This window comes from Myotis myotis, unplaced genomic scaffold (assembly GCF_014108235.1).
Source record: "Myotis myotis isolate mMyoMyo1 unplaced genomic scaffold, mMyoMyo1.p scaffold_m19_p_2, whole genome shotgun sequence".
Taxonomy (NCBI): domain Eukaryota; kingdom Metazoa; phylum Chordata; class Mammalia; order Chiroptera; family Vespertilionidae; genus Myotis; species Myotis myotis.
Window position 1 is genome coordinate 197,085,887 of NW_023416324.1, and position 27,396 is coordinate 197,113,282.

Here is a 27,396-nt window from a genome sequence, read left to right on the forward strand (position 1 = left end):
TGGACCATTGTAATTGTCCATCAATGCAAATGAGTGAGTGATAGTGCACTGTGCTGAGAACATTACCACGTGTTTACTGTCTCCAGCAAATGCTGCTTGCACATAAAGCCTTCCCACTGCGCTGTCCATGTTCGCATTGACAAAGTTTGCACAACGTCTCCAAGCTGCTATTTCTGATGTTGTGCCATAAAGGGCCTATGGGAGAGAAAAAGGAAATGGTGTTTGATCAGGAGTAAGACAAGGGAGCATGGTCACAACACAAATCTCACAGGACTTGCTATTCTTTACGTCTCCTAAATTCTTGCAATATTCACTGGTCCTCCTTACAAGGCACGTTGTCCTTGCCGATGATAAAATGCAATCCAATTGGATTGTTTACTTACATACAATCTGAAAATAAGGTATATTTTCAGTACCTGTCCCAGTAGAACTTCAGGCTACTACAAGTTAACATCCTTCTAGACAGCTTTAGGAAAAAAGCAACCCAAAACAACCCTCCCAAACAAAAAATAACGCCGTTACCGCTGCATAAACATAAATGTGAAGTAATGTTCAATAAATGCCGTAATGAGAGAAATCTGCTATACAAAAAGGCACATTCCTGTTTGTTGAATGTTTTAGCTGAACTTCCAGCACTTAGAAGAAATCTATGTGTATAAATTTAAGTACCAATAAGGGGTCTAACTTAGGTAAGGGAAACTTAGCAAAATACCAATTTGACATTCTTCAATTTTAAAATTGTGCTTGTATTTTCTTTTAAAGGGTAAAAACACAAAATTTCAATCAGAAAGTTATTTCCTTTCCATGACACTAACCAATACTGGACACCAACCATTCGCTAGAATTTCTCCTTTCTCATCTCTCCTGCCTTCGTCCCTCAGAACATGACTAAAATGATGATTGTTTAAATGTAGGTACAGCCTAATAAGAGGCCTTAAGGTTGTCTCCAGGTAGATGTGTTAGTGGATTGTCCACGTCAATGCACTCCATCTGTGCATAACTCTAGTGTGCTATGAACACCTGAAAAATCAAGTTAATCAAGATATCCCTGCGATTGTTTTTAATGCCACACAAACACCAAGCCAGTATGTTTATTTCATGAACTGCTCACATAACAAAAGGCATATCCTTCCATGGCATTTCGATCACGATGCCACAGTAGACAAACATAGGATGGCAAAGACCATAAAAACTAGCTTTTCTATGATGGCTTTTCCAGACATCATAGCCTAAACATGGGCAAAATAACCAACGTTCGGCATTTTGTCTCTTGGCCAAGTTCACCACATTCTAGCAGTATACATGGCACCTTCATAACCATGTGTCTCTTTATGTTTTAAGTCTTAAGAAAAGAGAGATTGTATCTTCACCTTGCGGAAAGCATTTCTGGACTCCTTGTAGGTTCTGCTGAGGCTGCTTACAAGATCCATTATGAACCGCCAGGACATTAAATTTTGAAGATCTCTGTATAAAAAAACCCACCACCCAGCAACAAAAAAGATGAGGCTGCAAAGCTTCAAAAGAGTGATATTAAATGTAAACTCTGAGGACATGGGCACTCTGACATACTTACCTGGCAGAGTATTTGGTAAGAATGAGCTTAAGTTTGGTTAAATATTCTGGAGCATAAACAACCACATCTTCCTCACTTGTAATTTTAATATCCACAGTTGACATAATTTCATTTGTGAAATTGGACCAGCTGAATGGCTGGAAAAAAAAGCAGGCACAAAACATTCAGTAATTATGAATTTCTCTTCTTGATTCCAACACTCAATTATGTTCAGGGGTCAGACATTGTTAGGGCGTCAGCTGCAGCACAATATAATTATCACAATCATCCAGTCAGATACTTGTATGGGATTTTCCCTTAATTGTTTCAATTGGTTTTGAATAAAAATTAGTTCGGCAGCATGATTATTTTGATAGAATTAAACCAACCACTTAAGAACAAAAGCAAAGCCTGTAAGTGTAGAGAAAATACAGTTAGAAATTAGGCTCAGTGCCATCTTCTTGGTCTAATCAATATAAAATAGAAGAAAACGTTAGCTTTAAAATATATGCAAAACTTTAAATGGGTATAAAGTGTTTATCTTTTAAAAGTGGGTTTTAGCCGAAACCGGTTTGGCTCAGTGGATAGAGCGTCGGCCTGCGGACTGAAAGGTCCCAGGTTCGATTCCGGTCAAGGGCATGTACCTGGGTTGTGGGCACATCCCCAGTAGGAGATGTGCAGGAGGCAGCTGATCGATGTTTCTCTCTCATTGATGTTTCTAACTCTCTATCCCTCTCCCTTCCTCTCTGTAAAAAATCAATAAAATATATTTAAAAAAAAAAAAGTGGGTTTTAATAAACAATCCACCCAGCTGTCGTGACTCAGTGGTTGAGCATCGACCAGGTCACGGTTTGATTCCTGGTCGGGAACATGCCCAGGGTTTTGGGCTGGATCCCCAGTGGGTGTGGGGGATGTTGGGGGAGAGATGCAGGAGGCAGCTGATCAATGATTCTCTCTCATTACTGATGTTTCTATCTCTCTCCCTCTCCCTTCCTCTCTGAAATTAATAAAAAATATATTTTAAAAAAATAAATAAATAATCCATTTAACACAGTAATATATCTCCGTGAAGATCCTGCAGTAAATGAAGGCACATTAGTTATAGCAGAGGTTCAATGAAGTTATAGATGCACCACAGAGGGTGCAACGAAGCCAAACAGAACACTGTCAATATAAGGTCTATAGGCATGCAGTTTTACTTTTCAGAAGCTACGTTTAGAGTTGCCAAAAGATGGAAGCTTGTCTTTTTAAAATGGGAATTTTGGTGTTTTCAACCACCAGTGGATATAAGGAAAAACAGCAGAAGTGGAGATCATGCACATCTTGCTGAAATGCCACATTTCAGTGCTTAAGAATGTTTACAATTACCAATATTTTAGGCTCTATAGTTATACGGATAAGTATATAATATGCTGATCGCTTTCTAAGTATGAAGTGCGATGTTCTTTTCTTGATTTCCTTTGGTGGTTTGGATCGTTCTTTCAGAACATACTTATTAGGCACTTTACAGCATGGGTGGATCTGGAGAGCATTATGGTAAGTGAAATAAGCCAGAGAAAGACAATATCATATGATTTCACTCATATGTGAGATCTAATGAACAAAGTGGTCTAACAAGCAAGCTAGAGACAGACTCATAGATAGAAAGCAGGCTGACAGCTGTTGGAGAGGGGAGGGTGACTGGGGGGCAGGGCTGCAGGGGAAAGGTAGAGGGATTGAGCAAAAATGGGGGAAAAAAGAGAACAAAACTCATGGACAGGGACAACAATGTGGCGGTTGTCCCGGGGAGAGGGCGTGAGGGAAGTGGAGGAGGGTAGAGGGGAAATAAATGGTGAAGGACAGACTTGACTTGGGGTGGTGAACACACAATACAGTGTGTAGATAATGTGTTATAGAATTGTGCATCTGAAACCTGTATATTTTGTTAACCAGTGTCCCCCCCAATAAATTCAATTTAAAAAGCTCTGTGAGAATTTCCTAACTGGAAAGGTTATGCTTTCTAAAAGTCCTTTTTTATTTTAATTATAGCCAAAGCAAATCCATCACTGAATGTAGTCATTTGCAGATTTTCCCATGGATGTTGTTTTATTTCCTGATTGTGTGCCACAACTAATACACAAATACACATGAATGGCCTCCCAAAGAGATAATTACATACTAGCTAATGAATTACAACTAAGCAAAAAGATGTCAATTGCTGCTTATAAATGGAATCTATGAGACAGAGTTTTCTTATTTCTTGTGTTATATTTCTCTGTTATTTCTCTGAACACCTCATAGATGCCTTGATGAGAACATAGCAGATTCTATGAATAAATTAATCTTTTTAGAAGTTAAAAACAAATTAAATGCTTTTATTATCTGACTGTCCAACTCTGATGGCTACATAATGGTCTTTTTGAAGGATTTTCAGTTTAATATTTTCCAAACCCTTTTCTATGATCATTCCCACCATTATTGCATAGCTGCCTTGAAAAGGACTTTTACTTTTAAAATCACCTCTAACTAAATATAAATATAATAGTTTCAAATAGGTTTTTTTTTTTCCTGGTCCTGTCATGAAGTCAGATGGTCAGTGTCATCTAAATTCATTTAATGTTCAATTTACTTCAATAAGTAATAAATCATTGAAGTTTAAGAAACTGTATTTCAATGTTGTAAATTTTAGAAATGGCACAATAAGAGAGTACATAAAACTTGCTACTTACCTTCCCATTGATCTCTAATGAAAAGTTATTTTGGACCTGGGATAATTTCATCTTGTTATAAAGAAGCATTGGATCATTTCGATCTTCAGGTTTAGCTGAAGCCTATGGATTTAAATTTTGATCATTATTTTAGAACTAAGAATTTTTTAGAAAAACATTGTATTTAAGGAAAAAAGGAATATGGGATAGGTCTGTGGTCGGCTAACTGCGGCTCGCGAGCCACATGCGGGTCTTTGGCCCCTTGAGTGTGGCTCTTCCTAAGCTTTAGGAGTACCCTAATTAAGTTAATAACAATGTACCTACCTATATAATTTAAGTTTAAAAAAATTGGCTATCAAAAGAAATTTCAACCGTTGTACTGTTGATATTTGGCTCTGTTGACTAATGAGTTTGCCGACCACTAGGATAGGTAAATATACTTGAAGTTCCACTCTATGCTTATTTTGTAATTTACTTTGTCATATCAAAAAGGAAAGTGAAATTTAAGAGATTTTAAATATTTTCAGTAACAATTATCAAGATTTGGCTAGTATTGACTATAAAAGTTCTCAAAAAATATTTTTATATATTTTATATATTTTTTTATATATTTTAATATTTTTATATTTTTGAAAATGGCCAAGCCACATAAGCAATATGTGGCCTGCTTCCATCTGTGGTTAATGGCCAGCTCAGTTGTGTCTGTTTCACATTATAATAATTTTTTTGAATATAGTCATCTTCAATTTATCATGCAAATTCTGTCTCCCCCTCCACCACCACCACTATTATTCAGTGTTCAAGTTATAATTCAGACAGGAAAAAAACCCACCTCACAATGGTTTCTGCAAGAATTTAAAGCAAATAAAACAGAGAAAATTCATGTTTAGGTTGCCAGGTATCTGAGGAATGCTAGCACTTTGTACTTTTGTGACTATGCGCCCATCCTGCCCAAGCAGTTTACTGCTCTATACTCAACCATATCCAGCTTTACTTTTTCCCACTGAATCACAAAAAAAGGAGAGACAGAAATGCAATAACAATCCCTTCACCCCCATCACCCCCACCCCCACCCAGCTAGTGGCTGAAATGAATTAAACTGGGAATTGTTTCTCAGAGACAATGGCTCCCATTTCCCCTTTAGGTCACTTATTTATGCCTTTATTTTCAAAATTATTTATTGAACATCTCCAGCATGCAATAATAAGCTGGAAACGGTTAGATACACAAGTGATTCAAAGGTGACTAAGGTACCACCCAGACCTCAGAGTCTAAGAGAAGAGAGAAAATATAGACACAAATAATTCTGAGATCCAACTATTAAAGAGCTGAGGCTGATCCAAGGAGAGCATGGTCTGGGAAGGTTCAAGTGGTAAAAACCTAGGGCAATAAACTGTTCTCTAACAATTCTGTGTTCAACACAGAGCCGCGTGCAACCCATTCAACTTCCATTCATCCTGCTGTAGCTCCAAGCAAAGTCTGGCTCTGACTGGAGATTTTTGGTTTCATGTGGCCCTAGGAAAGCTAAAATTGTCCTCAAAGATCTCCAGTCTTCAAGATTCTGATGGCAGTGTCAAGTCAATGGGATGTAGGAGAGCAGGCTGCTGTTCGCAATGTCAGCAAAAGCTCTGTGGAGCCTAGAGCCCTAGACTGAAACCAAACTTGGGTTCAATCAATTACCTTGATGTTGCTCCAACAGAATTCACTCACTTGAGACTACAGACCAGGTCAGACAAGAAAATGCAAACTCAGACTCTAAGAGTTCACCTGCCACTAGAGGAAATTCATGAATATACCCTTGGGCTCTGCTGGTAAACTCTTCCTGTGAGATCTCCCCTCCTGAGCTGAGCAGCCTGGCAGTCTGAACTCACACAGTCATGCAGCCATGTTCAGGGGCTAATATTTCTTAGCCAAGGGATAGAGGTAATCTCTTTAATCACTATAATTTTTTTAAAGGAAAATTGTGCCTATCAAGACTAAAACAGCTTTACTCAACAGTTAGCAATCAAGTGTGTCTTGAGTCTCAAGGACATCTCAACAACAGTTTGGCTGTAGTTAGAATTTTGGTATAATCCACTTATAATAGGTAATTAAATGTACCTAGTTTAATATTTGTCAAACTTAGTATGTCTCCTGGATGTTGGAAACCCAGTTTACTATAAAATTTTACAGTTTCAAAGGTCCTGGTAAAGTTAATGATCCTTTGCTAAACTATGTTTTTATCACTTGGTTAAAGAGTTGTACCTTTCACCCTTAAAATATAATAGAGAGAAAAGAAAAAGAAAAAGTAGTTAATGTTATTCAGTGTATCAGAGATAATGTGTTTTACATTGGCAATTTCTTTTTCCAATTCCATAACTTTATTCATTTCCAGAGAAAGCTTGTTTTCATCTATGGGCAGTCCTCTTTCCTGACGTATCAATTTGGCCACAGAAATCATAAAATCCACATATGCTGTACAAGTCTGCAAGAAAAAAATAACAGTAAATTGCTGGCAAACTTTCTAAATATATATCACAGTGCTTTAATGTAAAATTTTATTTCCCATTCAATATTAATTTCCGGTAACAGATAAAGCACAATAAAATAGATACGCTTTCCTACATTCTAAAAGAAATGACCTGCATGGATTCTTAGAAAGTCAATGTGCCATATATATAGCTATTCATGAAGAGATGGCCACAAATTCATATTAATATTATCAGGATATCTTTATACCTTTATATCTGTTTCCTCTGGCCAACCAGTATTTCTTTTTTTAAATGAGGCTGTTCTCATGAGCTCCTCCAACATGAACCTGTGGGTTTTAGTTAATTCCATAGTTGGCTCCCATTACTATGAAATTTATAAGATTCCATAGATTTGGATGTCAGCTTTCTTCTAAGAATCCAAGTTCTTCGCATTTTATCTTTCACATACATTTTAACTTTGTGAAGGTTAAACTACTTAAATTATCAAACTTTTATAGAATATATCAATGCCTTCTTCAAGTTCAGAGTGGCATTAACTCCAGGAAACTGAATGCCACTTTCATAAATCTCAACCCATTGCCATTTAGCCATTATTTATCTATCAGCAAGTAAAATAAATGATGATCCCACCTCATGAAAATTCTCTCAAAACCCAAGTTCCCAGCACCAGCTGGATGACAAACAACCAAGATTGCAGAAGCCACGCAATTTGGATCGATGGGCACTGCTCTTCCTCTACTACCTGTTCACAGGGTAGATACAAAGGAAGGCTACCCAGTGTTTACCACTTTCACAGTTCCAAGGGAGTTTTATGTCCCTTCTCACTTATTATCAGTGACAGGGCCGTGTTATATTAATCTGAATTACAGTGACTCATTAAGAGGATTAAACATAAAACTCATGGAGAGATGAAAATATATTATCAAGCAAGAACCTCAGCAAAATGTAGTTATTATCAATTTGAAAGTCAAGAGGACACTTTTAAGTAAGGTTTAAAAACTGGCATTCCATGACCTTTATTAAACGCTAAGCAAACAGTTCCCTTGGGGAGAGGGCTCTCTTTTCCATGGATACCTTGTGATGCTGGGATGTCTAGCTAGCATTGTCTATGGATTTGACACTCAATAAAACAAACTGATTTTTAATACAGACTCAGCTGTGAGTCTGTGTTAAAATCTAACCACTAAGGTACAGGATAATAGAATGTTTTTATGTGAATTCTTGTGAACTCCATTCTTTTCCTACTCAAAGGTAATCAGAATTCTTGTTTCATTTTGAAATAAACAAATATGTCTGAGTTAACACCTAATGGGACCAACTATTCCAAAATCTAAGCATGCCGTGTTTTTTAATTAACTGTATTTCAAATCATATAAATTCATCTGCATTCATCAGGAAATTGCTACTGACTATGAACAAAATGGTAATTTGAATTTTTCAATATCAACCTACTGAGATTGGTTTTCACTCTATGGGATTTTTTTGGTTAATCAAGTAAGAAAATAATAACAAGAATGCTCTCTTGCACTCTGCTGATTCTGCAAACTGATTCTACTCTAGTAACTTCATTCTTATAGATGTATCTAAAGACTACGGGCCTGGGCAGTGTGGCTCAGTGGTTGATCCTTGACCTATTAACCAGGAGGTCACGGTTCAATTCCTGGTCAAGGCATATGCCCGGGGTGCAGGCTCGATCCCCAGTGTGGGGCATGCAAGAGGTAGCTGATCAATGATTCTCTCTGACCATTGATGTTTCTATCTCTCCCACTTCCTTCCTCTCTGAAATCAATTAAAATATATTTTTTAAAAAAGACTATGGAACTTGGCCTAAGGTAAGCATATATGGAAGCACTGGCTTCTGTGATGCTTAAATATTTAATACAGCTACATGGAATGCGCTACTTCCTTTAATGAACTTCATTACTTGGCAACTATTCCAATGTGAATGATTGCAGCATGTCTTAATATCTTGATTATCTTTTCCAGCTTCCAAATTTATATAGGAGCTGTCAGAACGCAGGCTTACTGCTGCTGTTAAATCCTTTCTACAAGATATTATTCCACCTTAAGGATTTAATTTCCTCCCTCGAGATACTTATAGATATATAAAATGCCATGTGACTATAATTGTCATGATTTGAGGGAAAAGTAATTAACACATTGTAAAATTTAAATAATACACTGGCCAGACTATTTTTAAAACTGAAATTCAGTTTTTGTGTGTGTATCAGTGAGAGGAATTAGTTATTAGGACAAGGGCTAGAGTTGGCTATCTTTTTTGAGTCCTAAGACAACCTTGTTCAAGCTTTGATATAGTGAATTCTGTGAAAAAGAAACCCACCTAAATATCTATGCAGCTCTTCTTTTAAAAATAAAACACTGGCCTGGCTGGCATGGCTCAGTGGTTGAGCATCGACCTATGAACCAGGAGGTCACTATTTGATTCCCGGGGTGGGGGGGGGGGTACATGCCCTGGTGGTGGGCTCGATCCCCAGTGGGACTGTTTCAATCTCATTACTTATAGCCTTTAAGATAGTAGTGTGGCATTAAGTCATCTTCAGATAATCAGAATACCTCATAAATCAGGTGTCTACCTCTTTAACAAGAGAGGACAGCATGAGAGGATCCTTAATGAACCCACTTTGAGATCAGTTCCTTTGCCATGACATTTAGAAAGTTCTAGTTATTTCCGGGGAAAGAAAGCTTCACACAAGAAGAGCCACTCAGATAAACCAAACTGGTAAGACATGTCAATTTTTAGTGTACATATTTGTACAGCCTTCTGCCTAATATTTGGCCTATACAACACTGAGTTAACAATTTTAGATTATAAGTCTCTGGAATAAAATAGTGGTTATCTAGTCTTGTTTGGCAACGTATGTCATGTACATGAGCTGGCTTAATTAATACTTTTAAATGAGATTTGCTCTCGGCTGTTTTTGTAGAATAGCACTGAATGGAAGGAAAGCTAGATTGAGAACTGAGAAACAGGAAGATGGTAAGGTAGGCTACAGTAGCTATTTCTCCTCTATCTTCTTATAACAGAACCTCTATTCTGTTTCCTGTTGATAGGACTGTCAATCAAGGGTCTCCCTTCCTGAGTCATGGACATTAGCTGACACTATCAACTCGTTAACTCAGTTTCCTGGACACAGTGGCTGGTTGAAGAGCAGATGTTTCAGATAGGGTCAATCGGGGTCCTTTTCTCAGAATTTGATAGACATAAGGAGAGACGGGATTTCTCTTTTTCTGGATTGTGAAGCTACCAATGGTTATCTTTTATGCCACATGGAGACAGAGTTCTAGAGCAAGAAGCCAACACAAAAGAAAATAGAACCTTGAGAATAAAGTAAGAGATAAGATGACTTAATTGAACCCCTGCACCTACCATGCCTGATTTATCCCTAGAGCTTTACAGTCAAGTGAGACAAACAAAAACATTTTTTTTTTTTTTTTACAAAATTTAAGTTCATCAGAGTAGGTTTTACTGCTTACAATGAATGTTCCTCGCTCTTCTAATCTATGACCTTTAAGCAAGTCATTTTACTTTTTGGGTCTCTGATCCCTCATTTGTAAAATGAGGAGTTGGACTAAATCCTCTAATGTCCCATTTGGCTCTTAGAGCCTGTGCCTGAGTAACCTTCATTATTTAAAGAAAATATACGATCCTGTCATGTAAAAATTATAATATAAATCTTTGGGTTTCTATTGCCTTGGGGCATGTTTCCTCTGTAAGTGAGAGGTAAAGTACAGAAAACGAAAAGGGAACTGAGACATTTAAGTTTAGAACAATAACCAGAGGGATACAACATGCATTTCTCAAAATATACTATTTAAAACTGCCAGAATAACGGCACATAATAAGTTTGAAAGGCCTTTTAGCAAGAGTAAAGTAAGCTTTGTTTTAAAGGAAGGAGGCGCAATATAGTTCTTGGAAAAAAAAAATGCATTACCTACTTTCATTATTTAGTAGTGTCACGAAACAAGGTATTTTACTTGTGCTGTGATATGGTATAAATGCCATATCACAACACAAAAATTCCATTCCTAAGGTATCAGAAGTGAACAAATGCTCTGTGAAGTGAAATGGGCTTTCTTATAATTGTGGGTGCTATTTTCATTGTTTATATGAAGCTTTAGAACTATGGAAGATGATTCTCCAGATGAGCTGGATATCCCAGAAGGAATGATAAAAAAGAACCTGGGGAAATGGGGTTAAGTAATGACTTGATAAAAAAAGATCTTTGATGAGGGTGCTTTGGATTAAAGATGGGGTATGACCCTCCCTTATCTCTAGCTCTTGAGGCATATCTGCACACCCAGACTCCACACCATAGTTTGAGAATCATTGGCTAAGGCAAAGAAGTCAGGCTTTTCTAGTCAAAGACAGCACCTTTCTTAGTAAAAGAAAATGTTGGCAACCTCATGTAAATCTTCAAAACTGCTGTTGGTTCTTTTCAATAAAATAATGCAAAAGTATGAGGCTCACTGAATGTGTAAATATCTCAGGCAAATTGACTGTAGCAGAGTTTGAAAAGATGAAAGGATATATGGTTTGTAAGATGTTTACAAGATGCTCAGGAAGTGTATTCTATGAGCTATGGATGCTCTAGAGTTTACACATACTTAAGAATCAAGGTAAGGAACTAGGAAGGAGCCCTAATGAAACTGGGTTCTTCTCTTTTCTTTTTCTTTCCTCTCTTCCTTTCCATCTTCCCCCTCAACCATTCATCTACTGACCCACAATATTTATTTGATAATTACTAAGGACCAGAAACTGAGCTGGGTACTGGGACTAAAGCCAAGGATAAAACACTGCTCCCTCTAAGTTTACAGTTTTCTAGAAAAAAAAGAAAAGATATTAAGTAAAAATGTCTACAGAAACCCATGTGCTATAGAAGGAATACTCTTATGAAGTTGGAATGATGCAATGGAAGGAGCAATAGATAAGGACAAAAGTTCTACTTGGGTTTCTACTACTGTTTTGCTGAGTGTTCTGGGATAACCCTCTGAGTTTTAGATGTCTCACTCATCACCTCTATAAACATAATATATCATTGTTCCTAGATTTGATCCCTACTCTGTTATTTGACTACAAATATACTAGTAGTATTTCCCAAACTGTGGTAGAGATTGCTTCTTTTTAGTAATAGAACCTTCCTCCCCCAAAACTGAATTTTAATAAGGCACATATGCATGTCTACCCAGCTTAAGACTACATTTCCCAGCCTGCTTAAAATTTAGTTGTGGCCATATGACAATGTCCTAATCAATGGAATGAATACAACGTCTGCATCACTTACACAAAAAAGAAATCATTTGTCTACCAATCTCCTTTTCTTTTCCCTGTGGCCTGAAATGTGAACCAGGCACTGGTGAATCAACCTTGACCAGTTAGACTCATATACAACACTATCAAGGTCAAAGATCAAAGGAAGCTATGTTCCTGGCCATTCACATGGAACAGAGCTTCCTACCTCACCTAGACTTTCTGCCTACCTTTGGACTTAAACAGGAAATAGAAATAAACTTCTCTCTTGTTTGAGCTCCAGTATTTTCAGGTCTCTTTGTTACTGAAACTTAGCCAGGACCCAATTAATTTACAAACTCAAACATCTAGGGACCAGGAAGTCAACATAAATCAACGAATCATATAGGTGAGAACGGCTCAAACCTAGAAAACAAGTGACCTACCTAAAGGGGCCTAACTGCTGCCACATGGCAATGAGGCCTAGGGTTTCCAATTCTACTAATTTATCAAGAAACCTGGATTCTCAAGTCAAATCTTCTAACATTTTAAAATATTAGCAACTAATCCAAATTAAAAAACAAACAAAGAACTGCAGGTTAAACAAAAATGCCTCTATATCAGACTCAAGCCTATGCCTGCCAATTTGTAACCTGTTCTCAATTGTGACATAGTGTTGAATGTAAGATGCACAAATACGCCATCATCTTAACAACTGCATCTTGGAATAACAACAGAATGCATTTACCACATCAGACATATACACTGACTGCCAAGTATCTTCCTATCAGAAACGTTTAATATAAAAATGTATATTTTTAGGATTAAAAAATTTTGACATGTTTTTAGGACACAATTCTAAATATGAAAAACATCCCGGTTGATGATGATGAAAGTGTAGTAAAATGAGCCAAAATTCCTCAATCACCCTCAACTCTGCAATAGGAAGCAGCTGGACAGCTTATAAAGCCAGTAGCTGCAACCCACACAGTAACTAGATTGCAGTGAACTCAAATCCCACACCCACATGATGATGCTATTAGTGTGGCCTTTTATATCTTTTCCTTCATTTCAATATTATGTAGCCATTCAAAAAGATACCTTACAGTGAATTTATTCCATGTTATTTGAACTAAATTACACAAAATAAATGTTTAGCATAAACATATTTAGCTAATAATTTTGACTAAGGGCTCATTTCAGCCACATCACTACACTGTGATCATCAAAGGTAAAGTTAACTTACTTCTGAACTACAAAATAATTATGAAGACATTATATATAGTACCAACATCTTTCCAAAATATCTAGTAATATGTCACATTGCCGAGTTGTCTTCTGTTGTTCCTTTACATCAATAAAAAAGAGCGCATAAACGCCAGCCTGAGGAAGGTAAGGCTGGGGAATGAGAAGAAGCACCCCAGAGCATCCATCAGTTCTATGTAGTATGATGCCCCTTGGCTGGCTGACTAATGGTCTGATCCCGGTCCCCTAGCTAGTCCACTGAAAGTCAAACCAGAAGGTTCTGGAAGGGTGCCACGGATGTTCTCATACCGAACCATGCTTCAGTCCTCATTGATATTGCCCTAGGCCAGTGGTCGGCAAACTGCAGCTCGTGAGCCACATGCAGCTCTTTGGCCCCTTGAGTGTGGCTCTTCCACAAAATACTGATTTCTGCGCATGGACCACGAAGTTTCAATCACACTGTATGTGCGCGCCCGCATGTGGTATTTTGTGGAAGAGCCACACTCAAGAGGCCAAAAGAGCCGCATGTGGTTCGCGAGCCACAGTTTGCCGACCACTGCCTAGACCCTGACTGATCTGTTCATTTTGCAAATGATCCAATTTATAGGGGACTTAAAGCATTTGAAATTGACTTTTCAAAATGGGTCATAGACAAATGCTGAAAATCAAGACACAAATAAGGAATTTCAAGTTTCTTTGTTTCTTAAAACACCTTCATTCTGCTGAGAATATTCATTCTATCAAAGGGAGCTCATGATTGTGTCTGATTTTAAGTGTCTGTCCAGAGTGAAGAACATAAAGAACATACACTTGGCCTTTGTCTTTTTCATTATTTGTAAGTTTACACCAGATGATTCTGTAGATTTATTTTGTTAATTGCTTTTTGTGTGTGTGTTTTTCATTTGTTTGTTTGTTTGTTTACCTCTTTATATAGTCCAGTGCATTCATAATAGTCCCTGGAGGGGAGGCCAAGTCGAGGTTGGTCAATCTATAAAAAAATACACAAAAGATGAATATAAACCATTCAGTGGATATAGAACAAGACCGCAGTGTTTTTGCTGTTTATAAGGGTAACAATCACACACTGAGTGAACACATAATTAGGAAATGGTTTTCACACTATGTCAAAGTATTAAGCTGATGGCTGATAGATAATCTGGAAGATTGTGCTGCAGATAATTGAGGAAAGAAAACAAAGGAAAACTTGAACAGAAAATATACTGGTAAGGATTTTAACAGAACAGAAGGTGCAGGTGGACAAAAACATGTCAGAATCTAGGAGAGAGGAGCTTCTAAATTACACATTTATAGGCCATTCTACTTCCTGAGATTCTAACATATGTGCCTGGGGAACATTCTCTTCTACCCCGGCCCTTAAATGAGATGGAATAAAAATAAAAGGTGGGAAAGGTATGAAATCTCTATGGTAAGTCTAGAACATTTTTAGCTACTGTAATCTTGCCAGAGATTTTTTTTTTTCTTTTTTTGAGATCCTATAGAGGCAGTGGTCGGCAAACTCATTAGTCAACAGAGCCAAATATCAACAGTACAACGATTGAAATTTCTTTTGAGAGCCAAATTTTTTAAACTTAAACTATATAGGTAGGTACATTGTTATTAACTTAATTAGGGTACTCCTAAGGCTTAGGAAGAGCCACACTCAAGGGGCCAAAGAGTCGCATGTGGCTCGCGAGCAGCAGTTTGCCGACCACGGGTAGGGGAATGGAGGAGACACCTCCTTGGTTCTCTCCAAAGCTGCTCTGCTCTGGACGTCAGCAGACGCCGCTGAGAGCTAAATGTGTAAAAGACAAACTAAGGTGTGCTCTGTGGTGTCCAGTCCATCTTCATACCCTGTGAGAGCGCTACCTGGACACACTCGCAGCTCCGTGAGAGCGCTTCCTATGCACTGCATGGTAAGAAGGTGGGTACAGGGGAAGCTTTTGAGTGAAATGTCTTCAATAATCAACTAAACTGAGTTTGACATTATCAATCATGGATAAATATTTCTTGGTTTATTATTAATAATAAAATATTTTGAGCCACTGAAGATTAAAAAAAAAAGAAAACAAGATGGATACAGGGCCCATCGAGAGCATTGATGATTTAAGTGAGAATCCTCGCAGGAAGAGACAATTCAGCACAAAAGAAACATCACCCAAAGGGCTGGATGGAAAGAGCCAAAACACATATCCAGAAGAAGGGCCCTGCTCCTTCTCCAACCTTCTGATCCTCCTTTAAAAAAGCCCTCATGCCCAGCTGGTGTAGCTCAGCGGTTGAGCGTTGAGCCAGGAACCAAGAGGCCACTGGTTTGATTCCCAGATGCATTTTGGGGGGCATGCAGGAGGCAGCTTATCGATGATGTTTCTCATTGATATTTCTATCTCTCTCCCTTCCTCTGTCTTTAAAAAAAATCAATAAAATATATACTTTTTTAAATGTTCTTATAATGATCATGCAAGATACTGAGAGCCCAAAGAGAGAAGAGAGTCAGATTAAATATCTTTCGTGACTTTAACAAATAACCATGAATATTTATGCAATAGTGACATAAATATGATTCTGTGACCTGCAACTTTTGAGTTAGTTTATGTTATAGGAGACAAAATAAAAGCTTTATAAATTTTTTAGTCTGTTCCAAACACACTCATTAGGTATAAATCCCATTTTAAGTGACACCTTAGATAAACCTAATTGAATGGCTTACATTTAAAAAAATAAAATAAAAATCCAGCCCTAGCTGGTTTGGCTCAGTGGATAGAGCATTGGCCTGTGGACTGAAGGGTCCCAGGTTCGATTCCAGTCAAGAGCACATGCCCAGGTTGTGGGCTTGATACCCAGTTGGGGGTGTGCAGGAGGCAGCCGATCAATGATTCTCTCTCGTCATTGATGTTTCTATCTCTCTCCCCCTCTCCCTTATTTTCTGAAATCAATAAAAATATATTTTTTAAAAATTCAGAAGGAAAGGGGAGTGGGGAGTGGGGGCAGGTAGAGGAGGGTATGGGGTGATAAATGGTGATGGGAGGAGACTTGACTTGGGCTGGTGAGCACACAACACAATGTACAGATGAGATATAAAATTGTACACCTGAAACCTGTATAATTTTATTAACCAATGTCACCCCAATAAATTCATTTTTAAAAATCTAACAAAGCCATCTGGAAAGAATGGCATCTTATTTACCTTAATTGAGAAAAAAGTATAGACATTCTTCAGCGAGAACCACAATTGTGTTCAAAATCCCTTCTCTATGTTCTTTTTAAAAGCAATTAGGAAATCTGGTTTCCAGACCTGCAAAGCTATTGTAAACCAGACCACACTGGTGAACATACAGAGAAACCAGGTGCTTTTTCTAAGTAGGAGAAGCCTAAAGATTTTCATTGCTTATTTATTTTATGAAAGGAGACGTATTTTAAAAATGGAAGCAGAAAGGAGAGATGAACGTCTATAACACAGCATGAAGAAAACATTTTCAAAATATACTTGGGGAATCCAGATATCAGGGATGGAGCACTAATGTATTACCTCCTTGCCCATGCAATTCAAATGAGAATGGGCGTTGTTTCTAAGTATTAATAACAGCAACGTGTGTGGAAGTTTTATTACAATTTAAAGATAACTTTGGCTGACAGCCATGCAAACTTACATGAATTATATATTTCGAAGAGTTTTTATCATCCGTGCCAACAAAAAAATTAATAATGACTTTTTTCCCATATTTAGCATTCAGTTGTGCCATAGCCTTCTCAGCTGTCCAAGAAGTACCTAAAGCAATGAAAGGTGAAGTACATCTTTAGAAGCTTCAGTGCAGTAACATGATACACAGCATAATAATAACATAGATTTTTATTGGAAATTTTTTCAAACGAAGAAGGAACACTGCCTTACCATATACTTGCTCCCAGTCTTCTGTGGCTACTGGCCATTCATATATATCTGGTAACACTTTGAGTAGAGGTCCGCCACCTCTGCTATCAATAATAGCTTTAGAAAGCAATGGAAATAAATGTATTAAGAAGTCTACGCATATTTTGGCACACTCTTGATGAAACAGAGTGAGGAGCACTTACATTCATTTATGCACGATCTGTACAATGTTTTCGCTTTCTGCACTGCTGCTATATCATCAGATTTGGGTTCCTGAAGGACATCTGAAATGGGGCAGTTAATAAAATGCATGAATATAGTCACTCATTGGCAGCTGTAATGAACATTTTCAACACAGGTTCAGTAACAAACTTGCTTCTTTGTATGTATGTTCACTCCGTTCCCCTGCCAAAAACCCTACAGGGGAAAACCAGCCCCCTTTCCTAATCATTATTCCTAGTGCAGGACTGGGAGTTAGTTTCATTGGCCGAGTTACATGAAAGTGTTTTCAACTAGATTATCGTGTGTGTGTGTGTGTGTGTGTGTGTGTGTGTGTGTGTGTGTACAGTGATGTGGATTGCTCTGCCACAGAAAAGTTACTTTGGTTTCACACTGAAATAAAAAGATAATAATAATACAGAGGAATTTGGAATTTAATATGATAGTCCTCCTGAGGGCTGGAAACAATTCTGTTTGATTTCTGTGTGATTTTACTGTTCAGGCTCCCAATACATTGAACAAATTGTTCTGCTTATAGGGATGTCAGAAAATAGCAAAACTCATTCTACAAAGTAACTTCTGGCGGAGAACAAAGGATAGAGGATAGTGGGGGACTAGATATGACTTTTTCAAATTCCCAGGGAGAGTGTGTAAAGCTGGGTTAGACGTTTGATAGTGACGTCAACACAGGGTCGGGGTGGGACAACTAGGGAGGTGGTGGTTAGTGGAAATCACTTAATTTCTTCTTCTGTATAATGGCATAAAGATGCCATCTCTAGAAATAATAGGGTTATTGTTTGTGTAGCTACAAATGAAAGCAGGAATGCTAAGAGATGCCAACATATCCATTTCAGTGTCTACCACCCTCAGCATGACTAAGTGGTGGTTCCACAAAACTTGGAGGGATTATGACTTTAATCCTGCGCATGTTCCCCATAAAGGCCAAGAGTTGTATCTTTAAATATGGATAAATTAAGAGAGAAATCTTGGATGTACAGACACAAACTTCACTAACCTTTCAAAATGACTTCTAGTTCATCTCTTAAAATGTCAAAGTTACTGTAGCGGGAGCTGGTCTCAGGAATGACATGGCGTTTCAACCAGCCTCCACAGGCGTATTTGAAAAAGTCGGAACAAGGCTCAGTAGTGGGATCCATGTTCTGGATGAGTCGAGCAGCTGAAGGACCAGACAAGTGAGACAAAACAAAGGGTGTGTTCCTTTAGTTTTGAGGAGGGGAAAAAGTATGTTGCTTCCACCTTCTGAGCAAGTCAACTGGCCTGATGCTCCTTTTTCTCAGATATAACTGTCAGTTCAGAGTGGAATGATGAACATTATCTATCAATAGTCCTCCTTTACCACAGTTGATTGGTTTCATTCTTGAAAGGTCTGAGGCCTTCCATCCTACATCTCACCCGCTCCCTCAAATAACTTAGGTTCTTGCTAATTCCCATCTCAGATGAAGAACCACATATAGGTCAGCCTTGGCTGTCCTGGGCTTGGAGTTAATACAAGGTCAGTCTTCATCCTGACAATTTGAGCTGATGACTCTGCCTTCAAGGAGCTATGACTTTTGAATGTCTCTCAAACTCCAAGGATGAGGGATTGTTAATGGGTTTGATCATTGTAGTCAAGATCTGAAGCTACATTTATTACTTCTTGAACCTTGCTTACACAATTTTTGCAATTCAAATTTGACATCACATTTGCATTTGTTTATGTAGAGTCTGTCATTAAGCTCATTAGTGTTTCTTATGTCCACTCTTTTATCTTTGAGCACCGCAATGAAGATGCAAATCAACCAACACTGCGTACTTACAATGTACAAAACACTGACTGTGCTAGGTGCTGCAATGGATAGAAAGATGCATAAAACATGAATTATTTCCACTGCAGGAAAGAATCACGGACAGGAGGCCCAATGCCCACAGTCTCTACACCTGGAATAGTGAGAAAAACCTCCCCACTGCTCTCTGCATGTTCTTTCTTTCTCAGACAAGGTGAACTGTTTTGCAAGGAAAACAGGAGAGCAATTGAGAATTCATCTGTATCAAGAGAGTATAAGTTCTCAGATGAGCTTCTGGAAATACTTCAGTGTCTGACTAAAATCATTTCATTAAAAACTTCACACAATTGCTGTGCTGTGAGGAATATTTCAACTTGGAATGGTAAGTCTGTTTTCCAGCTGAGCCTCGAACCCCCACTTCTCACCACCTTATGGACCCACTCACTGGCTTGGCTGCCATCTCAGGCTCCAACTTTCTGGGTTGCCTCCAAACCAGTTCTCCCTGGATTTTTAGTCTTTGATATATAGGACAATTATTTTCACAGCCTCCCAGGTTTGAACCTTGGGTAAAAGTCTATTTCTCCCAGGACCTTGGACTTACCGGGAATAACTTTGTCTATTTTCTATATTCTTTCCATGATCAATGTCAACCTAGTTTATCTTCATTCTCTTCTGACTAAAGGTCACCCAATTATTCACCTTCCTAGTACTATCTCCTTATATGTATACATTCCACAGTTTCACAGATTAAACTTTCCAAAAAATACCCTTTAGCACAGGCCACTCCCTTGCTCAAATGTCAGTGGCTTCACAGTAGGTTGGTTAAATTACAACTCCTTAATTTGGCCTCTAAATCTTTACTAGACCAATCAAATCTCCACTTTCCCCCCTTTCCCTCTCTGCACTTTTATACAAACTCCTGCTCCAATCAGATGGGCTTGCTCTGTGTATCACAAATACCTGTGTTTCCCTACCCTGTGCCTTTGCTTCTCCCCTGACCCCACCCACCTTACCCTTTTACCTCCTCCCATTCTCTTCACATTCTATCCACTATCCAAGGTTCAGCTATGTCCCATCTCTTTCCTGAAGCTTCCATTATTCCACACTTCAGGGAATTTTTCTTTCTCTGAACTGAGAGCTCATGGCCTCAATCAGTCTTTTATGCTTAGATGAAGCTACATTGGGTTTCTCATGGTAGTTACCTGTCTTCATAACCATTCTGACGATGAACCTAACCTCTTTGTATTCCCATCATCCAGTACCTCAGTAAAACATGTGCAAGTATGTTTGTGTGGCAATATTCCCAAATCATCTATGAGTCCTGTAACTCCTTCCTCCTCCACATCCCCTCCCCCACTCTGCACGTCAGGCCAATTCTCATTTCACAAGCTCCAGAGTCCATCCCATCCTTCCAATTCCCACCATTTCCATTCTCTTTCAGACCTTACTCTCCACCCCCCCGCCTCCTCCCATCCTTCTCTCAGGCTCTACTTTTGCACTTACACCCAAACTATGGCCGCAGGCTTCTCTCCATGCCACCCATTCTGTGTGCCAGTCAGATTAACTGTCATAACAATTCAGCATACCATTTTCCACTCCCACGGTCTCAATATAACCCTTTTGCATTCCTAATAAATTCCAGATCCCACAGCATACTCTGACCCTATTATATCCAGTGAAGCTTCTCTCTCATTCCTTCCTCACATGAGCCAACTGCCTCAAATAAATGAATGTACTGAGTTTCTGCTGTGAAAGACCTTATAGTTTTCCTGTTTCCACACCTTTGACCATGTTGCCTCAACTTCTCCTAAAATATCCTTTCTCTATATTTCCACACTTAGAAATTTCAGGCATTTTCAAGGCCCAGTTCAAATCCTCCTTCTTTATGAAGGATAATCCTTACAAAGCTGGCATCAGCTGGCATCATATTAGTTATTTGTTGTTGGAAAATCCCTATCTCCTCCCCTGGACTGTGGGTTCTGGTAAAGGAGGAAATGCATATCCCAGTTCTCATGGAGCCTAACATGGTGCTCAATCCAGACTTGTCAGTAAAAACGTTAACTTGGAACCCCAGGTAAAGATTAAAAAATTAATCTAAAAAAAGTGGAGAGAAAAGTAATCCCCTTGAACTTGAAAGGAAATGAAGAAATGATGGCAGGGGAAACGAAAATATAGATCCTAAAAACATAGAAGATTATCATGTAAACAGAAAAACAAAACAAAAAACTGAAGCCTGAAAGCAGTGCTAACTACGATGTTCTAAGCATACATTTTTAGCAATTTTATGTAACTCTTGTCTTTCAAAACACTTGAAAAAATTTAACCTGAATGTTGTAAAGGCTACTGCCATTTGGGGAGCCCTTCTATTTTCTTTCCTTCTCTGGGGCAATGGATGGTTTATGTTCTAACACCATAAAGAGCAGTAAACTCCCAGTAGGGAGAGCCGTGAACAAGCAATGAATGAGTAGAATGAGCATGTCTTATTGCCTCTTTGGAAATACCCTTTTAAACACCAGGAACAAAAAGGAGGAGTGGTGGTTGCAGAGCTATTATGCTCATGAGTGCAAACCCACTGCCATGTGCATGCTTCCGTTACTTCCCTAATCTCCCACAAGGAACAAAGACAACCCTTCTCCTCTTAGGCTAAATTCCTCCCTTCATACCCAGTACAGTTCAACTACTTACATCTGGACAACAAACCAAAGCAGCAGCATTCAAACAATTTGTGAGGGATATGCAGACAAGAGAGAGGAAGAGACAACTCTGCAAACTCCTTCCTGTGTCTCTTTTTAAATATCCCTTTGGCCAGAGAGCTCATCTGGGTACGGGCGCTTCCAATCACTTCAAAGAGAGCTCTCTGTTCTGATGAGTATTTTGGGGCCATGGGCCAAGGCAAGTCAAGGGCTAGCAATTTTATGCTGGGTCTTTGATCAACCTTCCTTTAATCTCTTATCGTGAGTCTGATTCTGGTTTTGCACCTTATCCTCTGGACCTCCTCTGTGCTGACTTTTCTTTGAAGTCAGCGGTAGACGTGTGGGTAGAAGGGCTGTAGGAAACAGACACACGACTGTCAAACTGGTTGTAATTGTTTTTATATTTTGCACTTTGTTTTGAATTACTCAACCTCTCTACAGAGCCACACCTGGGTTCTTCAGATGTTTCCTTATCTGTGGGTCTGTGACTTCTGAGTAAACAAATGTGGTTTAAAAACAAAATTATTCACCTTAATAAGTAGATATAAAAATGGATGTAGTAAAGGCAAATGTACTGGTGTGGAGTGCTGTTGACCAGATGTTTGTAAGGCGAAGGAGAGAGTACTAGTATACTAGGATTTTTAAAAACCTGTATAAAAGCACAGAAAGTCTAGAGGGCATTTACAGCAGTTATATCCAGGTGGAGGGAATATGAGTGTGTTTAATTTTGTGTTATTTGCTTATCTTTATTTCCCAATTTGTATTAGATGAACGTGTATTGCTTTCACAATAAGAAAAAAAGTCTATTTTTAATTGAAGAAAATAGTCACATAAAGACAAGAAAAAGTAATCTTCTATTAATAATGAGCTTATTTCTTGTGAATGACAATTCTGAATTTTCTAGCCTGATAATAAATGACACACCATTATTTTCCAAACTAATCTTCTTGTAACATTCTCCCAACTTATTTGACTATAGGAATTTAAAAACAAGCTCAACTACCATCTGGGAAGTTATTAATTGCTGTATTCATTACCAAGGGTCTGTCATGTGGGTATGGATTAGGGAAATGTTTGAGGTGCTTAAATCAGGCAGGCCTGCTTTGAATTCCTCAACATCACCACTCTTTAGTTCTACAGTAGTCCTCCCTTACCTGTGGTTTGGCTTTCCATGGTGTCAGTTACATACAATTAACCAAGGTCCAAAAGTATTAAATAGAAAAGTCCAGAAATAAACAATTCATAAGTTTTAAGTTGCACGCTGTTCTGAATAGCATGATGAAATCTCGCATTGCCATGGTCCATCTTGCCCAGATGTGAATCATCACTTGTCCGGCATATCTATGCTCTATATGCTCCCCACTTGTTAGTCTCTTAGTAGCTATCTTGGTTATCAGATTGACTGTCCAGGTATCTCAGAGCTTATGTTCAAATAGCCCTATTTTACTGAATAATGGCCCCCAAGCACAAGAATAGTGATGCTAGGAATTCAGGTATGCTAAGAGTAGCTGTAAAGCGCTTCCTTTAAGTAAAAAGGTATGATGTGTGTATGTATAGGAAAAACATAGTATCTATAGGGTCTGATACTTATCTGCAATTTCAGGTAGCCATGGGAGTCTTGGAACATATCCCTCGTGGATAAGGGTGGGTGACGGTACAAGATTAAGTAATTTTCCTCAAATCAAGCAACTAATAAATGATGGAGTCCCAGGACTTGCACTTAAGTATCTGTGGCTCTTAGCTCATCCTCTTCCCACTATACTTTGGATACAGCAGATGGGAATATATGAGAAGCAGTAACTTGTACTTTCTTCTTTTCCATTCCTTCTCAATTACCCCTGGCCCTGCCCTCTTCTTTACTTCCTCTTCTCCCTGCTACTCTCATAACCACAGTTTCCCTCCTTCCCCGATATCAACTTTATCACCAGCAACAAGTGCTGGGTCAAAGGCAGGACTTGGAGGGGCTGTAGTGGCTTGGAAGAAGGACAGGGGGAAATTAGATGCATTCTTCCCATTGGGCAAGCAGACGGGAAAGTGGTATGGAAGCCATTCACTCTCAAAGGCACCTCAGGGATTGCATTTTCTTGACGTGGACATGTTTTAAAGAAATGTCTGCATATTTAGCGGGATTCCTGCCTCACCTCTCCTTGGATAGAATAGAATACACTGGGGTAGAGAGAGTGAACAATCTCAGTCATGTTTTCAGAGCAGTACTTTTCAACTCTGGTTAACCATGCGAATCATCTTAGAAGCTTTTAAATATACAGATGCCCAGGATCTACCCCTGATCGACTGAATCAGAATCTTTGCGTGGTCCAGGTTTTTGGTTTTTTAATCCTCATATGAGGATATTTTTTCCATTGCTTTTTTCAGAGAGTGGAAGGGAGTGGGGAGAGAGAAACACAGATGTGAAAGGACACATACACTGGTTTCCTCCTGCACACGCCCCAACAGGAGTGGGGAGTAGGGAGTGGGGGGCGGGGGAGGGGGGGAAGGTCAGTGAACCCGCAACCCAGGTACGTGCCCTTGACCGGGAATCTAACCCAAACCCTACAGTGCCACTGAGCCACACCAGCCAGGGTGGTCCAGGCATTTTTTTTAAAGCCTCCTGAGTGGTTCTAATGAGCCGTCAAGGGAGAACCATCAGATCAGACAATAGAGAAGCATGGAGAATAAGGACAAGAGAACCCAATATCAGAAAGTAAAGATGGGCCCATTTACTAGTAGATGAATGAGGCCTATTATTTCTTCATGTCTTTCCAGCCTGTGGGTGTGAGTGGGCTCACATCCTGACAACCCATATTTCTAAGTGCACTTCAGTCTCTGCGTCCCCAGCACAGTATTACAGGGAGCCACACACATGTCTCCTATACAAGCCCACTTCCCCTCTACTGTGCTGACTTGGCCTCCACAACCTCCCACCTCAGATTCCATCCATGACCCAGTTCCCTCTGGTGCTGGAGCTGTTTGCTGCATGAAAATGCCTCTCTTCCATCTTCCATTGTCTTAGAGGAGTCCTGAGGTGGGCTCCTGCCTCGAGGTGAAGGGCTCTTCTCCATTTTACCTCCACGCTTCCCTCTCCCAAAAACCACAAGGACCAGAAGGTGCGATTTGGGAGTAGATCACAGAAGCAAAACTGCACTATATTCAGGATCACTTCTCATCTCTGATGGTCAAGGCTTTGTCCAAGAAACATTTTTGTCGAGCTTGACTCTCTGTGCATTTAAGATGAGCTCTCTATCTCAAGAAGCATCTACGCCTTGCAGGCAACAGATGTGAGGCATCACCATTCCACCAGTTGCTAGAACACGATTAGACATGCTGGAATTCCAGCTACTCTGGAACCCTGTTGCATGTCTACCTCCAGAGGAAAAAAGCCTTGTTCTGCCAATCAATGCCTCTCATGCTGCAAGACTGTCCCCTTTCCTATCTGCCTTCCAATCACATCAATTGGATGCTAACTGAATATGGGATTTGAAGCACTATACTGTGGAGGAGAGATCCCAAAGCTAGATCCGGGCCAGAAGGGAGGTTGCTCCCCATAAATCGCCTCAGAGACTGTCTGATTGACCCTTTCCCTATGTCCCCATAGCATGCTGGTTCCTGGATCAGGCCATTGTCCTGCACCGGGCAAGCATGTAAGGCAGTTTCCCCTTATCTGAGGCAGGTCACACACCAGTACCCCATCCGTCCTGCCCTGTTCTATATAATTCTTTAGCACCTGCCACACAGTCTTGCCATTGTCCAAGACACACTTCGTATGTAAGTTCCCTTACTACACTCTTGATCCTGGAGTTGTCAGCCTCTTTCGTCCATTTTTTCCTGCCTTCTGCTTACCCAGATAGATTTTCAGTCTCAGGGCTTTTCCCTGGGTCTGTGTGTACAAACATGTATACAGCAAATATGTCAATGTTTATATACTGTATATATATTATGTATATTCCCTACAAACGACTTTTCTGGTCCTGTGTGTGTGTGTGTGTGTGTGTGTTAAAGAAATTTCTGCATGTGTACAGAGCTTCTGGGGAAACTGCCGGTAATATAAAGGTAACCTGATATAACTATGATTCACATAATAAATAAATAACCTGAATAGCACAAAGCTTTGTACTGTAGCACTTTTCTGTGGGCTTAATTTTATTTAATGTTGCTCTCTACTTAGTAGGTCATCGATGCTTTCCGGTGAGAATGCAATGTAATTTATGGGAATTACAAAACAAATACAGTTAATTCTCATTATTCACTGGAATTCTGTCCTAATGTCACCACTAACACTGAATTAGCGAGTACTGAATCATTGGGGAAGCACAAGGTTAGGTTTATATGAGTTTCTGATCATACATTTTCATAAACCGATCAATACAAAATCATGTTTTATGTGTGTTTCTGTTGAATTTAAAGACACCTTATTTAATATATATCATTGATTCTAACAATGAGCTCACAACAGTCACTATAACTCATACCTGAACAAAGGTTATCTAATGCTCATCTTTTCTCTGGAAGGCATATCACAGTCTTCCTATGCTTAGGAAAGTCAGATATACCTTCAGCACTATGCTTGAGGGCCATTTTACGCAATGAAATAACCAGCAAAATGCATAAAATATGTGAAAAAAAGTCACACTAAACAGACCAAGTAAAGGACCTGTGCTTACAATCTCCTTGTTGGACCTGGGCTGGGTATGCACCTGTATGGCGACTCAAATCTTTCACCGATCTGAGCATGTCTGAATACTGAATTTGAAATCACAAATACTGAATATGAAATCACAAATAAAGGTTAGCCTGGAGGCAAATTGTCAAATAGGGAATTCACAAATGATTAGGATCTTTTATACTTCTGTCCATTTTTAGTCTGAGGCTTTTTGAAATGTCTAGGAAAATGTATAAAACAGGCAACAAAATTAAGTGGAAATAGGATGCAAATAATTTTTCTCTCCATTTCTACTGTATTTTAAAAACTCTCAGCCACAACATATTTGAGTGTAAACATGTTAAATAGGTTAGGCATCTTATCTGGCTCCACAGCATAATTTCTTTACTGGCTAGTCTCGCGCTGCATGGAGCAAGGTTTAGGGAATGGTATATGAGCAAAACCGTTTTCAGCTTGCTCTCCCCAACTCCACCAAAGCTCTTGGCTTTTTGACCCCAACTGCACAGCATTTTCATTCCACTATCTTAAAATCACTACAATCAGTCTTGCTTCGGACTGTTCTGGAAGTGCCTAGGAAGGTCAGATAAATGTTGAGGTACCAGGAGCAAATATTCCTGTGAAGACCTTAGGACACACATTTCTAATCCAATCTTCTGTCCTAAATGTTTGCTTTATTAACACCAAGCCTGACATTTCTCCTAGGCAATTTTTGATAATTTGCGAACCTCCTTTGACAACATTCTGAAAGTATTGCTGACCACATTTCCCTGCTGCGCCATCCTCCCACCCATCCCCCAACCAAAATTAAGGCACAGTCGGAACATTCTGAAAGGACACAAGGAAAATGCAATGTAATCACAACGGGTCACAAAGGACTCCATTCAAAAGGCAGAAATGTGGAAACTAGAATCTGGGGGACCATTCCTGAAGAGAAAATGACTGAAAATGAGCAAACACACAGACTACTGCTAATAA

At 39.1% G+C, this 27,396-nt stretch overlaps 1 protein-coding gene across 2 annotated transcripts in view; it reads right to left on the reverse strand.

Annotated features, from left to right (window-relative positions):
• Positions 1 to 27,396, reverse strand: part of MME (membrane metalloendopeptidase) — a 93,795-nt gene that overhangs the window by 39,672 nt on the left and 26,727 nt on the right. For both annotated transcript variants that reach the window (XM_036350359.1, XM_036350360.1), the window contains exons 4-13: positions 18,303 to 18,464; positions 17,272 to 17,352; positions 17,090 to 17,185; positions 16,848 to 16,966; positions 14,126 to 14,191; positions 6,569 to 6,703; positions 4,261 to 4,362; positions 1,574 to 1,710; positions 1,371 to 1,464; positions 67 to 195 (exon numbers count right to left, since the gene is read on the reverse strand). In XM_036350359.1, the coding sequence (XP_036206252.1) occupies positions 67 to 195; positions 1,371 to 1,464; positions 1,574 to 1,710; positions 4,261 to 4,362; positions 6,569 to 6,703; positions 14,126 to 14,191; positions 16,848 to 16,966; positions 17,090 to 17,185; positions 17,272 to 17,352; positions 18,303 to 18,464 (1,121 nt within the window). The remainder of the gene's footprint in view (positions 1 to 66; positions 196 to 1,370; positions 1,465 to 1,573; positions 1,711 to 4,260; positions 4,363 to 6,568; positions 6,704 to 14,125; positions 14,192 to 16,847; positions 16,967 to 17,089; positions 17,186 to 17,271; positions 17,353 to 18,302; positions 18,465 to 27,396) is intronic.